The following is a 13,486-nucleotide window of genomic DNA, read 5'->3' as shown; positions in this document are numbered from 1 at the left end:
TATCAATCCTTTCATTTATATTTATAGCAAACTTCTACTGTTTCACAAAAAAGTTAGTGCTATCCTGAAAAGTACAGTCCCTCAGTACTCAAGAGGGATTGGTTCCAGGACCTCCCACAAATACTGAAATCCAAGGATGCTCAAGTCCCTTATATGAAATGGTGTTCTGTTGGCATATAGCCTATGTACTTCCTTCTGTATACTTTAAATCATCTTTAGATTACTTATAATACCTAATATAATGTAAATGCTATGTAAAGAATTATAAATACAATATAAATTTTGTGTAAATAATTGTGGAAGCAGGGCAAACTTAAGTTTTGCTTTTTGGAACTTTACAAAATTCTTTTTTTTTTTTTTTCCCAAGTATTTTCAATCTATGGTTGGTTTAATCATGAATTATTTTACCTTTATGATTGCCTATTTAATCTTTTTAGGCATCTTACATTTTATATTGTGATTCTTTTGTGAATGATCTTGAAATCCACTTCTTTAATCTGTTTTAAATACTCCAAGATTTTCTCCATCTTGAAAAAAATCATTCACTTAACACTGCCGTGCTTTCTGTCATTCTGTTTTTCTCTTTACTTTTACTACCACCATTTCTTTATTCTCCACTTCATCTTCCCCACCTTGATACTGATACTGTTTTATCTTTGATCACTCATGAGCTCCAAAACATCCAATCAACCTTTCTCAGTCCTCCACCCACTTGATGAGACAGCTGGAGTACACGGGTATAGAGCAGTATTTCCTAATCCTTTTCTCATTGTGGCACACATAACCTGAAAATATTGCTGCGTTTGAATCTTGGCTTTCCTACTCACCAGCTGGGTGACTTCACCTCTCTGTGCCTGTTTGATCCTTTCTGGCAAATGAGGGTAATAATAGTATCTCCTTCACAGAGTGGTGAGGATTTAGTAAGATATACATGATAAAGTTCTTGGATACTTGTTCATAGCATCATTAGTCACAATAGCCAAAAAGTAGAAAGAATTCAAATGTCCATTAACGGATGCATGGATAAATAAAATGTGGTATATACATACAATAGAATATTATTCAGTCATAAGAAATGAAATTCTGATACATGCTATAGCATGGACGAACCTTGCAAACATTATATTAAGTAAAAGAAACAAGCCACTATGGGACAAATATTGTCTGATCCTGCTTACATAAAGTATCTAGAATAGACAAATTGGTAGAGACAGAAAGTAGACCTTTCCAGGAGTTGGAGAGGATAGAGGGATGGAGAGTTATTGTTTAATGAGTATACAGCTTTAATTTGGAATGAAATTCTGGAAATAGGTAGTGGTGATAGTTGTACAACATTGTGAGTATACTAATACCAATGAATTATACACTTAAAAATGGTAGCTTTTACCTTTTTTTTTTACCATAATAAAATAAAGATGGTATAGAAAAACCCAAACAAACTTTTTGGCCAACCCAGTAATTTCAAAACTCCGAGATAGTGACAAGGAGGAGCAGACCTGAGTCTAAATCATGACTTTACAATTTCTGCTTCAGTCTTAAACAGATTATATAATCTCTCTTAGCTCTAGTTATTTTTAACTGATAAAAACAGATTGTTTCTTTTTTTTTAAGAGCTGCTTTCATAGCAAGTAATATGAATATTCCTGATAAAATACTTTTAAAGAAATAACTCTAGTCACAATGCAAGCTAAAATTTCCATACATTAGTACAATCAGATATATCTGGAAAATAATGTAGACTATTAGACTAATTATTAGACTGTTTATTTAAATAAGAATCTTCAGTGTAATATCCACTGAATATTATATTTCATAGATCTATTTGCATATACATTTAAAATACATTACATGAATGGTTTCATGGAATGAAGTTGTCCCTGAAGTTTATCTACTTCTTTTCAGTGAGTGACCTGAAGGTTCCTCGCCCAGACACATGGACATAAAGTGATAAACCATCTGTAGTAAAGTTGAAATATTGTCAATCTTATAAAAATTCTCAGACTTTGCTTTTTCTTTATAGCTGCCTCTCAGAAAAGAAGCTGTCATTCTTGCTAATAGCTTAAGTATATGTGAGTGTCCCAGAATTGAAATACTACAGCAAAAGTACAAGGATGAGAAGAAAAACTCTCTTGAGCATGAGCTCTTCAGACATGGTATTATAAATACGCAGTTTCTGAACTTTTAAGCTCTGAGTCTTCAAATTCATTAATTACTTTCATAACATTTTTGATGCTTGATTTTATCAACCTGGGAAGTTTTCTGAAACCCCTTTTATTTAGTATTTACCAGTGAGGTAATACATGACTTTCTGATCTACTACTTAGTCTGTCAACAAATATTTACTGAGTGATTATTATCAGCAACATCAATAGCATGAGATTCATTTGTTACTCATATTTAATCTCTCTTATATGAAATAAACACTTTTCACAATATGCTTTTGTTCATTAAGATGTGTCCTAAAAATATGCATATGTTATACACACTCACCATACAAACCCCAGATTCACTGGAAAGAGAAAAGAGAACTCTGCCCATTTATGTAATAATCATCATATAAAGCACTCGGGAAGTCAGGCCTTATTTGTCCTTAATTAACAAAATATAAGATGGTAAAAAAACCTGGTTATAAATCTAAAATTGGCAAAAGACCTTTTCCCAGTCTCAGGGTCTTATTTCCAGTGAGTTGGCTCTTCACATCAAGTGGCCGAAGTATTGGAGCTTCAGCTTTTCAGCATCAGTCCCTCCAATGAGTATTCAAAATTGATTTCCTTTAGGACTGACTGGTTTGATCTTGCAGTTCAAGGGACAAAACAGTTAGGTTCTCCCGATTTACATTTCATAGCTTGTACATAGTTTTAAGAAGTACCTGAATACTTTATGCATAGTAATTACAAGTTACTTCATAGGATTCAGTGACTCTAAGAAGTTGGTGAATTTCAAGGTTCCTTAATAATTTAAGGGAAAGGAAATGTTCACCATTCAGTAGACATATTGAGTGCTATGTGCTAGATACTGATGATACAGGGATGAATTTTTACCCAGTTAACAAGAACAACAAATTTCTTAAATTACTTCATGAAAATATTGTTAAATATTGCCTTATTTCCTTCTTTCTTGTCTGTAAAGCTTTGCTTTATATAGTCACAGGAATCCTCTTTTATAACCATTTTATTTATTCAACAAATATTTATTGAGCTCCTCTATTTTGGATCAAGCAGTGTGCTATGTGCTGTACGGATAGCTAGGATCCCTACCTTTACAGAATAAATATACAATCAAGTCTGGGGCCAGTAAGGAAGGTAAAATTGGAAAATTGTTAAGATGAATTCATGTTAAAATGTTTTGTTTTTTCATATTAGGCATCCTCTTGATTACAAAGGTTTTCCTTGGCCAGAGTGTTCAGGCTCATGATCACGACTCCATCAGTCAAGCCAACTACCCAATGATTAATTCAGTGTTCATTCCTCGAAAATATTTACTAAGTATGTCTGCCATGAAATAAATCTTTTTTCATCTTTCTGACTACAGAATATTTTCATTTAATAAAGATATGCTTATAATTTAACCTCTATCTAACAAAGCTTATAAACTTCTCTGTAAAACCATGTTCCTAGCCACTAATGAACTTCTGTATTTCTGTTCCCTACTTCAATGACAGTTTTATATTTCTGTGCATAGATATTTTATTTTGTAAAAGTTTCTTTTCTATTTTATACACACACATATGTGCATAATATATTGTATGTATTTCAAAAGATAGAGCCTACCCAACTTTTAACAACAAAGGTTTTAGAGTAATATATTTATCAAAAACTATATGGGCAAATTCTGACTAGAAAAGTGAAAAAGTAAGAAAAAGAAAAGAATATGAATAAAACTAAACCCTACTAGTCTGTATAGTGAAAGGGTGACTAGTCTTGATAGAATTAAGAAATTATCGAGGATGGTAGGAAGACAGAAAAAAACCTCAATAACATGATATTTTGAGTTTGTTGTTTATTAATCTGTGTAAGGGTGAAAAGTGTATGTTACGTTTCACTTTGAAGAGTGTTTATTTATTTTGCTTGTTTTTATTTTTATTTTATCCTAGATTCTATCATGGGACAAAGAAACTGTGATTGCAGTGTTCGGCAGTGCAAGTGGTTTGTCTTTGATCATGACCTTGTTTTGCCTGAATACATCGTGGAATTTGAGTATATTACAGTGGTATGAATGCATTTTTAAAACTGGAATTCCTTAAATGAGAACAGAACAGTAATTTGAAGCCTAATAATGTTATGTCGAGTTTATGCTATATTATATGTACAGGCATACCTCAGAAATATTGTGGGTTCAGTTTCAGACCCTGCAATAAAGTAAATATTGCAATAGTCACACTAATTTTTGGTTTCCCAGTGCATGTAAAACTTGCCTTTATACTTACTGTAGTCTATTACATATGAAATGTCTAAAAAATATACATACCTTCATAAAACAGTAGACTTTATTGCTAAAAAATGTGAATCATCATCTGAGCCCAGTGAGTCATAACCTTTTTGCTGCTAGAGGATCTTGGCTCCATGTTGATGGCTGCTGACTAATCAGGTGGTAGTTGCTAAAGATAACTGGTAGCTGTGACAATTTCTTAAACTAAGGTAACAATGAAGTTTGCTGCATGTGTTGTCTTTTCCTTTCATGAATGACCTATCTGTAGCATTGCAGTGCTGTTTGATAGCATTTTACCCACAGAACTTTTTTCAGAATTGGAGTCAGTCCTCTCAGATCCTTCCACTGCTTTACCAACTAAGTTTATGAAGTATCCTAAATCCTTTGTTGTCACTTCAACAGTCTTCACAGCATCTTCACCAGGAGTGGAAACCATTTTCTTTGCTCATCTGTAAGAAGAAACTCCTCATCTGTAAGGTTTTATCATGAGATTGTAGGATTTCAGTCATATCTTGGGCTCTATGTCTAGTTCTGTTGCTGTTTCCACTATATCTGCAAATGCTTCCTCCACTGAAGTCTTGAAAGAAAGAAAGTGAAGTCGCTCAGTCGTGTCTGACTCTTTGCAACCCCATGGACTGTAGCCTACCAGGCTCCTCCGTCCATGGGATTTTCCAGGCAAGAGTACTGGAGTGGGTTGCTGTTTCCTTCTCCAGAGGATCTTCCTGACCCAGGGATCAAACCCGGGTCTCCCACATTGTAGGCAGATGCTTTACCATCTGAGCCACAAGGGAAGTCTTAACTTAAATTCCTGTTACTATTGATATTTTGAACTCTCCATGAATCATGTATGTTCTTAATGACATATAGGATGGTAAATCCTTTCCAAAAAGTTTTCAATTTCCTTTGCTCAGATAACCTCAGGAAAATCTCTATCTATGGCAGCTATTGTTGTTGTTGTTCAGTCGCTCAGTTGTGTCCGACTCTTTGCAACTCCATGGACTACAGTATGCCAGGCTTCCCTGTCCTTCACCATCTCCTGGAGCTTACTCAAACTCATGTCCATTGAGTCAGTGATGCCATCCAACCATCTCATCCTCTGTTATCCCCTTCTCCTCCTGCCTTCAGTCTTTCCCAGCATCAAGGTCTTTTCTAATGAATCAGCTCTTCACATCAGGTGACCAAAGTATTGGAGTTTCAGCTTCAGCATCAGTCCTTCCAATGAAAATTCAGGACTGATTTCCTTTAGGATAGACTAGTTTGATCACCTTGCAGTCCAAGGAACTCTCAAGAGTCTTCTACAACACCACAGTTCAAAAGCATCAGTTCTTTGGCACTCAACTTTCTTTATAGTCCAACTCTCACATCCATACATGACTACTGGAAAACCATAGCTTTGATTAGATGGACCTTTGTAATCAAAATGATGTCTCTGGTTTTTAATACACTGTCTGAGTTTGTCATAGCTTTTCTTCCAAGGAGCAAGCATCTTTTAATTTCATGGCTGCAGTCACCATCTGCAGTGATTTTGGAGCCCAAGAAAATAAAATGTCACTATTTCCATTGTGTCCACATCTCTTTGCCATGAAGTGATGGGACCAGATGCCATGAGTTTTTTTGAATGTTGTTTTAAGCCAGCTTTTTTCACTGTCCTCTTTCACCTTCATCAAGAGGCTCTTTAGTTCCTCTTTGCTTTCTGCCATAAGGGTGGTGTCATCTGCATATCTGAGGTTATTGATATTTCTCCTGGTACTCTTGATTCCAGCTTGCGCTTCATCCAGCCTGGCATTTCTCATGATGCACTCTGCATATAAGTTAAATAAGCAGGGTGATAATATGTAGCCTTGATATACTTCTTGCTCAATTTAGAACCAGTCTGTTGTTCTGTGCCTGGTTCTAACTGTTGCTTCTTGACCTGCATACAGGTTTCACAGGAGGCAGGTCAGGTGGCCTGAGATTCCCATCTCTTGAAGAATTTTCTACATTTTGTTGTGACCCATGCAGTCAGTCTTTAGCATGGTCAATGAAGCAGAAGTAGATATTTTTCTGGAATCCTCTTGATTTTTCTATGATCCAGTGGATACTTGGAATTTGATCTCTGGTTCCTCTGCCTTTTCTAAGCCCATTTGAACATCTGGGAGTTCTCAGTACACGTACTGTTGAAGCCTAGCTTGGAGAATTTTGAGCATTACTTTGCTAGCATGTGAAATGAGTGCAGTTGTGCAGTAGTTTGAACATTCTTTGGCACTGCCCTTCTTTGAGATTGGAATTAAAAACTGGCAACTACAGCCTTATGAAATGTATTTCTTAAATAATAAGACTTGAAAGTAGAAATTAGTCCTTGATCCATGGGCTGCAGAAGGAATGTTACGTTAGTGAGCATGAAAGCAGTGTAAATCTCATTGCGCATCTCCATCAGAGCTCTTGGGTAACCAGGTTCATTGTCAATAGGCAGTAGTATTTTAAAAGAAATCCTTTTTTTTTTTTTTTTCTGAGCAGTAGGTCTAGACAGGGGTCTTAAAATATTCAGCAAACCATGTTGTAAACAAATGTGCTGTCATCCAGGCTTTTTTGGTCCCATTTATAGATCACAGGTAGAGTAGATTTAGCATAATTCTTAAGTGCCGTAGGGTGTCCAGAATGGTAAATGAGCATTAGCTTCAACTAAAAGAGCCCCTAACAAGAGAGTCAGCTTGACCTTTGAATCTCTAAAGCTGAGCACTGACTTCAGTGCTATGAAAATCCTAGATGGCATCTTCTTTTAATAGAAAATCCTAGATGGCATCTTCTAATAGAGTGCTGTCTCATCTATATTGAAAATCTATGTATTAGTGTAGTTACCTATATTAGTGATCTTAGCTAGATATTCTGGATATCTTGCGGCAGCTTCTACATCAGCACTTGCTGATTCACTTTGCTCTCTATGTTAGGGAGATCTCTTCTTTCCTTAAACTTCATGAACCAGGCTCAGCTAGCTTCAAACTTTTCTTCTGCAACTTTCTGACCTCTCTCAGCCTTCATAGAATTGAAGAGAGGATTTTTTTGTGGTTTAGGCTTTGACTAAAGGGAATATTGTGACTGATTTGATCTTCCATCCAGAGCACAAAATCATTTTCCATATCAGTAATAAGACTGTTTCACTTTTTTTACATTCATATGTTCACTGGAGTGGTACTTTTAATTTTCTTCAAAACTTCTCCTTTGCATTCAAAACTTGACTGTTTGGAGCAAGAGGCATAGCTTTCAGCCTGTCTCAGTGTTCAACATGCCTTCCTCACTAAACTCAGTCATTCTAGCTTTTGATTTAAAGTGAGAGGTATGTGACTTTTCCTTTCACTTGAGCAGTGAGAAGCCATTCTAAGGTAATTAATTTTCTAAATTTTAATTTTAAGATTGTTCTATCTCAGGGAATGCTATGCTAAGTCACTTCAGTCGTGTCCGACTCTATGTGACCCCATATACGGCAGCCCACCAGGCTCCCCCGTCCCTGGGATTCTCCAGGCAAGAACACTGGAGTGGGCTGCGATTTCCTTCTCAATGCATGAAAGTGAAAAGTGAAAGTGAAATCGCTCAGTCGTGTCCAACTCTTAGCGACCCCATGGATTGCAGCCTGACAAGGCTCCTCCGTCCATGGGATTTTCCAAGCAAGAGTACTGGAGTGGGGTGCCATTGCCTTCATTGATCTCAGGGAATAGGGAGGCCCAAAGAGAGGGAGAGAGGCAGGGAAATGGCTGGTCAATGGAGTACTCCAAACACAGTTCACTGTCTTATATGAGCATGGTTTGTGGCAACCCAAAAGCATTACAATAGTAACATCACAGATCACCATAACAAATATAATCTTAGTGAAAAACTTTGAAATATTATGAGGATTACCAGATGTGACAGAGACATGAAGTGAGCAAATGCTGTTGGAAAATAGCACCAATAGACTTGATTGATGCCTTCAATTTGTTAGAAATCCAATAAAGTAAAATGCAACAGAATGAGGTATGCCTATATATAAATGTAAAGTGATTATTCTGTGAGGGATTTAATTTTCAAAGAAAATCATTATGACACCTAAATTTTTTATTTTGAAAATATATTACATGAGTAGTATATAGCTGTAGTCTCACTAGAAAAAATTCAAACTTATTGCAAAATATAGAATACACATGATGGGGAGCACATGTATACCTGTGATGGATTCATTTTGATATTTGGCAAAACTAATACAATTATGTAAAGTTTAAAAATAAAATAAAATTATAAAAAAATAAATAAAAATACATAAAAAAAAAAAAAATACACATGAAAATCTGCTTTCACCTCAGTCCTACCCCACTCCCTTTCATTAAGGCATTCACTGTTAATAGCTTTGTGGGTTTGTTTCAATCTTTTTTTACTCTATTTTGAAATATTTTCTTTATTATTAAAATTATTTTAATATATACAGATCCTTATATTCTATTCCATTGATCTCTTGGTCTAATCTTGGACCCCTACCATCTTATTTTCGTTATTACAACTGGATGATATGTTTGGATATGTGATAAGGCAAATTCTCTTCCACTTATTTTTTTAAAAATTTCTTGCCTATTCTTGAACATTAGAAGGGCATGGAAACCCACTCCAGTATTCTTGCTTGTAGAATCCCATGGACAGAGGAGCCTGGCGGGCTATGGTCCATTGGGTTGCAGAGTCGGACATGACTGAAGCGACCTAGCATGCACGTACACATTCTTGACCGTTTTCATTCCCAAATTAAATTTTGAAACATCTTGTTAAGTTCTATTTAAATGTCCTACTAGGATTTGATTGTAAGTGTATTGAATTTAAATTTAATTTGGGGTGAACTGACTTCTGTGTAGTATTGGGCCTCTCATCCAGGAACATGATAACGTTATTCCATTTACTCAAGTCCTGTCCCATATTTTCCTTTATATGGGTCTTAAACATTTCTTTTTATATTTCTTATATAGTTCTGGGCATTTATATTTTATGTTGTTATGAAGAGAATTCTATCAGTCAAATACACTCCCAGCAAAAGACACAGAAACCCAAACAAACAGAAAACAAAATAACTGAAATAACAAGAAGTGGAGAGGCCAAGTCCCTGCTGTTGTGACTGACTTCACAACAAAGTGATGTCAGCAAAGATAAGAGCTCCATCATCCTGCTTGCCCCTTTATGAGCTGTTTTAATCTGAAGATCAAATGTTTCCTTTAACTCTGGGAAGTTTCCTTTTCTTAATTCCTTTATCATTACTTCTCTTCTATTCTCTGTTAAGCCCTCTCGAACTCCTATTTGGTAAACATTGAACATTCTGAACTGTTTCCCCCAATGTATTTTAATTTTTTTTTTCTGTATTTTACATTTCCATCTTTAAATTCTTTGTTGTGAAAGATGCCCTCTATATTAGCTTCCACACAGTTAATTTGATTTGCTGTAGATGTATCCATTTGGTTTCTCAGGACATTTATTGAATATTTCATACTTCACTAATTGTTTTTACGGTGACTTTGAAGCATTTACCCTTTTTTTTTTTTCTATAGCCATCTATTCTTTTATAGATGTTTTGTTCTCCTAGATTTTAAAAAGAATTCTCTTATGGACCATTTTGGTTTTTTGTAGAGCCATTTCTGTTTGTTCATGTTGTTTTGGCCCAGTCATCCACAATTCTTATGATAACTCAAGTGCCTAATAATTACCTAGCGCTTCCTCCTGCACTTTACTTGTTCACTCTAAACACCAGGTTTCTTGGAGTCTGCTCTTTGAAGTGGTTATCTCCTGCATATATTTTGGCTGCAGGTTACATTTCTGCTTCTTATTTGTCAGTTCAGTCCCTTCTAATTTATATCTCACAACTTTTAGTCTTTTGTAGGTGCCCTCTCCACTGTTATAAACTATTTTTTAAATGTCTTTTGCCAGTTTTAAGGAATTTTCAGGAGGAGGGGATGAACACACCCATTCTTAGTCCACAATTTTAATCTGTTCTCATAGATTTCCTAATGTGATACAGATGATCATAGATATTACTATAAATGGAAAAAGTTTTAATTCATCTTTCCTACATAGCTTATTTTTCAAAATGATAAATACAGCAACCAAATTTTCAATGTTTTTAATAAATTTTTTAGGTCAAGGCTCACTCTTTATTTTCTTCATTCAACAATGTTATTCTAGAAGAAAGCAAAAAAAATTCAGAAGGATCAGTATTGTCCCAGGATTTGAAATTTGATGATGAAGTTATAAAAATGGATCCCAGGATCAAGCCCAGACCAAAACTTATTAGTTTGGATGATAAAACAATACTTTCCCTTGCCAAGACTAGTGTTTATGGTCATATTGTGGTGAGTATTACGAGGAAATTCTATAGATATTAAGATATTCTGAGATATTAAGCTTCCTTCTATATCTTGACTCTCAGTCTGTCCATTTCAAATCTGCTACCATTCTATCCAGACTCCCTTTATCACCAACCTAGATACTTCCATGGGGCTATTACACAATTTCAGGAGGCACCATGCACATAATATTCTATTAATGTGCTCTTTGGATGGCATTCAGTATATAGCTAAGTATAACTCAATACAAGGGGTGTGTGCATGCGTGTGTGTGTGTGTGTGTGTGTGTGTGTTGGGGTGGGGGTGCATGCCTACGAGAGCTATGCAACAGAGGTTTTGTCCTACTTCCACTGCAAGGCCACAACCCATTCTCCATACTGAAGCCAGAGTAGTCTTTTCAAGTGCAAATCTGATTTGTCATCCCTCACCACTCCGATATGAAATGCACAAATGCTTTTCATTGTTTTAAAAGTAAAACCAAAGTCCTTAATATGGCCTATAAGGTTTTATATGACCTGGTCCCAGGCCTGTCTTTTCAGGCTCTTCTCATATTACCCTCCCTGTAGCAATCTGTAGTCAGCCTCCTTTTTGTTTCCTAAATGTATCGTTTACAGCCACACAGAGTCTCCGCACTAGCTACTTCATCTGCACAGAATGTTTTCACATGACCCTGTTTCTCTTACTTAGCTCCCACACATTTTAGATCTATACTTAAGCATTAAGTCCTTCTCTTACCTATAGGTCTAATCAAGAATCTAAGTAAGATTCCTTTGTCATGTGTTCTGTATCCTTCCTAAACTATAAATTCCACAGGGACAGAGGCTATGGCTGTTCTTAGTCATTTATATTGCCAGCAGGAGGGTAACAATATAAGACTGTGCAGTGTGCATTGCACAGAAGGGCCACATCTAAGGGGCAACTTCTAAATATACAGTAGTGAAGGAGATCAGCCCTGGGATTTCTTTGGAAGGAATGATGCTAAAGCTGAAACTCCAGTACTTTGGCCACCTCATGCAAAGAGTTGACTCATTGGAAAAGACTCTGATGCTGGGAGGGATTGGGGGCAGGAGGAGAAGGGGACGACAGAGGATGAGATGGCTGTATGGCATCACTGACTCAATGGACATGAGTCTGAGTGAACTCCGGGAGTTGGTGATGGACAGGGAGGCCTGGCGTGCTGCGGTTCATGGGGTCGCAAAGAGTCAGACACGACTGAGTGACTGATCTGATCTGATCTGATCTGATATTTACTACAACAACTTTCTGATGACTGGTGGTGGAATTTCTTTTACTAACAAAATCAGTCTATTGTGACAGTTTTCTAAAAGCCGGAAATAAAAGTGTCTTGAGGTAAGGATGCCTTTTTATAATTTACTCATAAATACTGTGTGGACCAGCTAGCACAATACCTAGCACATATGAGATACTCATTGGATATTTGTTCTAAAACAGAATGTCTGAGTGGTTCTTACAGAAAAAGTGAGTTGTCTGCTTGAACCTACAGAAGGAAGGAGTAAACAAATTGATATTAATTGATAAATGATAACAATACTTAAGGTGTTCTTACTTGACATATCTTTCTATGCATTTACTGAAAACTGAGGTACAGATAAAAATTCAGAAATTATTTTTATCTTGAAAGTCAATTACTTGGCTCCATTTTGACATTTTTAAATCCATTGTTTACGATGACAGTTTTTTCCAAATGATTATGTGAAGCAGAAAGAGAATGCAAAACATATATTTTAAAATAATAAATGAGCTCAACAGTTTTCAGTCTGCTTCTAAAAATATTCAAAACATCTTTTTAAGATAGTTTATGAAATTGCTTTGGTAAAACTGTATTAGCATCATCCACCAAATCTTCAAGTCTAGATTAAGTCTACTTTCAGTTCAGTTCAGTTCATTTCAGTTCAGTCGCTCAGTTGTGTCCGACTCTTTGCGACCCCATGAATCGCAGCACACCAGACCTCCCTATCCATCACCAACTCCCAGAATTCACTCAGACTCACGTCCATCGAGTCAGTGATGTGCCATCCATCTAAAGTCTACTTTAGAGAATTATTATCAGAGATGAAGTAAAACTTTATAGCATGATAGCAATATCACCATCTTTATCATAAATATGCAATATACTTAATACAGGAACAATCTTCCAGCTGACACTATGGAGAAATTGTTTCTGAACTATAACGTCAAGATTTCATATTTGAGTAATACATTTTTTATAATAAAGCCTCAATAGGAAAGGTTTAATAAATCAGTGTTCTGATAGGATTGAGCTTCTAAAACATGTATTCCTATAGATTTAAAGAGATTAAATTAAAGTAAAAAAAATAGCACCAGAAGCTAGGTCTTTTTTATTATCTTTGGTTTGTAAGATAAGCAGAAAGGAGAAGAATTTAAGATTTTGGAATATCTTGGCCAGTGTGACCTCCACCTGACTATTAATTTGGTCAGTACCCGTAACATAAGAATTTAAGAATTCATCTTAAATTTGTCTATATTTCTTAAAAGCCAGAAAGTTTTCTACAGTTTCCAGTAAGAATTCTAGATATTAGAAGAAGGATATTTAGACATCACACCCTTTTTTCTCCTTTATTTGTGCCATTACTATAAGAGAAATTGAAGGTACACATGTATTATTTTCTTTTCAGTTATCCCCACTAGATTGAGTTTTATGAAGACATCCATAAAAATAAATAAAATATATAGAAATGAAAAGCCTAGAG

General features: G+C 35.7%; 1 protein-coding gene across 1 annotated transcript in view; it reads left to right on the top strand.

Annotated features, from left to right (window-relative positions):
- Positions 1 to 13,486, top strand: part of LRRC9 (leucine rich repeat containing 9) — a 121,125-nt gene that overhangs the window by 44,061 nt on the left and 63,578 nt on the right. Inside the window, exons 13-16 of the mRNA XM_070378511.1 lie at positions 2,021 to 2,153; positions 3,363 to 3,485; positions 4,094 to 4,209; positions 10,548 to 10,760. Coding sequence (XP_070234612.1) covers positions 2,021 to 2,153; positions 3,363 to 3,485; positions 4,094 to 4,209; positions 10,548 to 10,760 — 585 coding nt within the window. The remainder of the gene's footprint in view (positions 1 to 2,020; positions 2,154 to 3,362; positions 3,486 to 4,093; positions 4,210 to 10,547; positions 10,761 to 13,486) is intronic.

The sequence above is a fragment of the Bos mutus genome, chromosome 10 (genome assembly GCF_027580195.1).
Source record: "Bos mutus isolate GX-2022 chromosome 10, NWIPB_WYAK_1.1, whole genome shotgun sequence".
Taxonomy (NCBI): domain Eukaryota; kingdom Metazoa; phylum Chordata; class Mammalia; order Artiodactyla; family Bovidae; genus Bos; species Bos mutus.
Note: the sequence above shows the minus strand (reverse complement) of the source record. Positions and strands in the feature narration are given on the sequence as shown.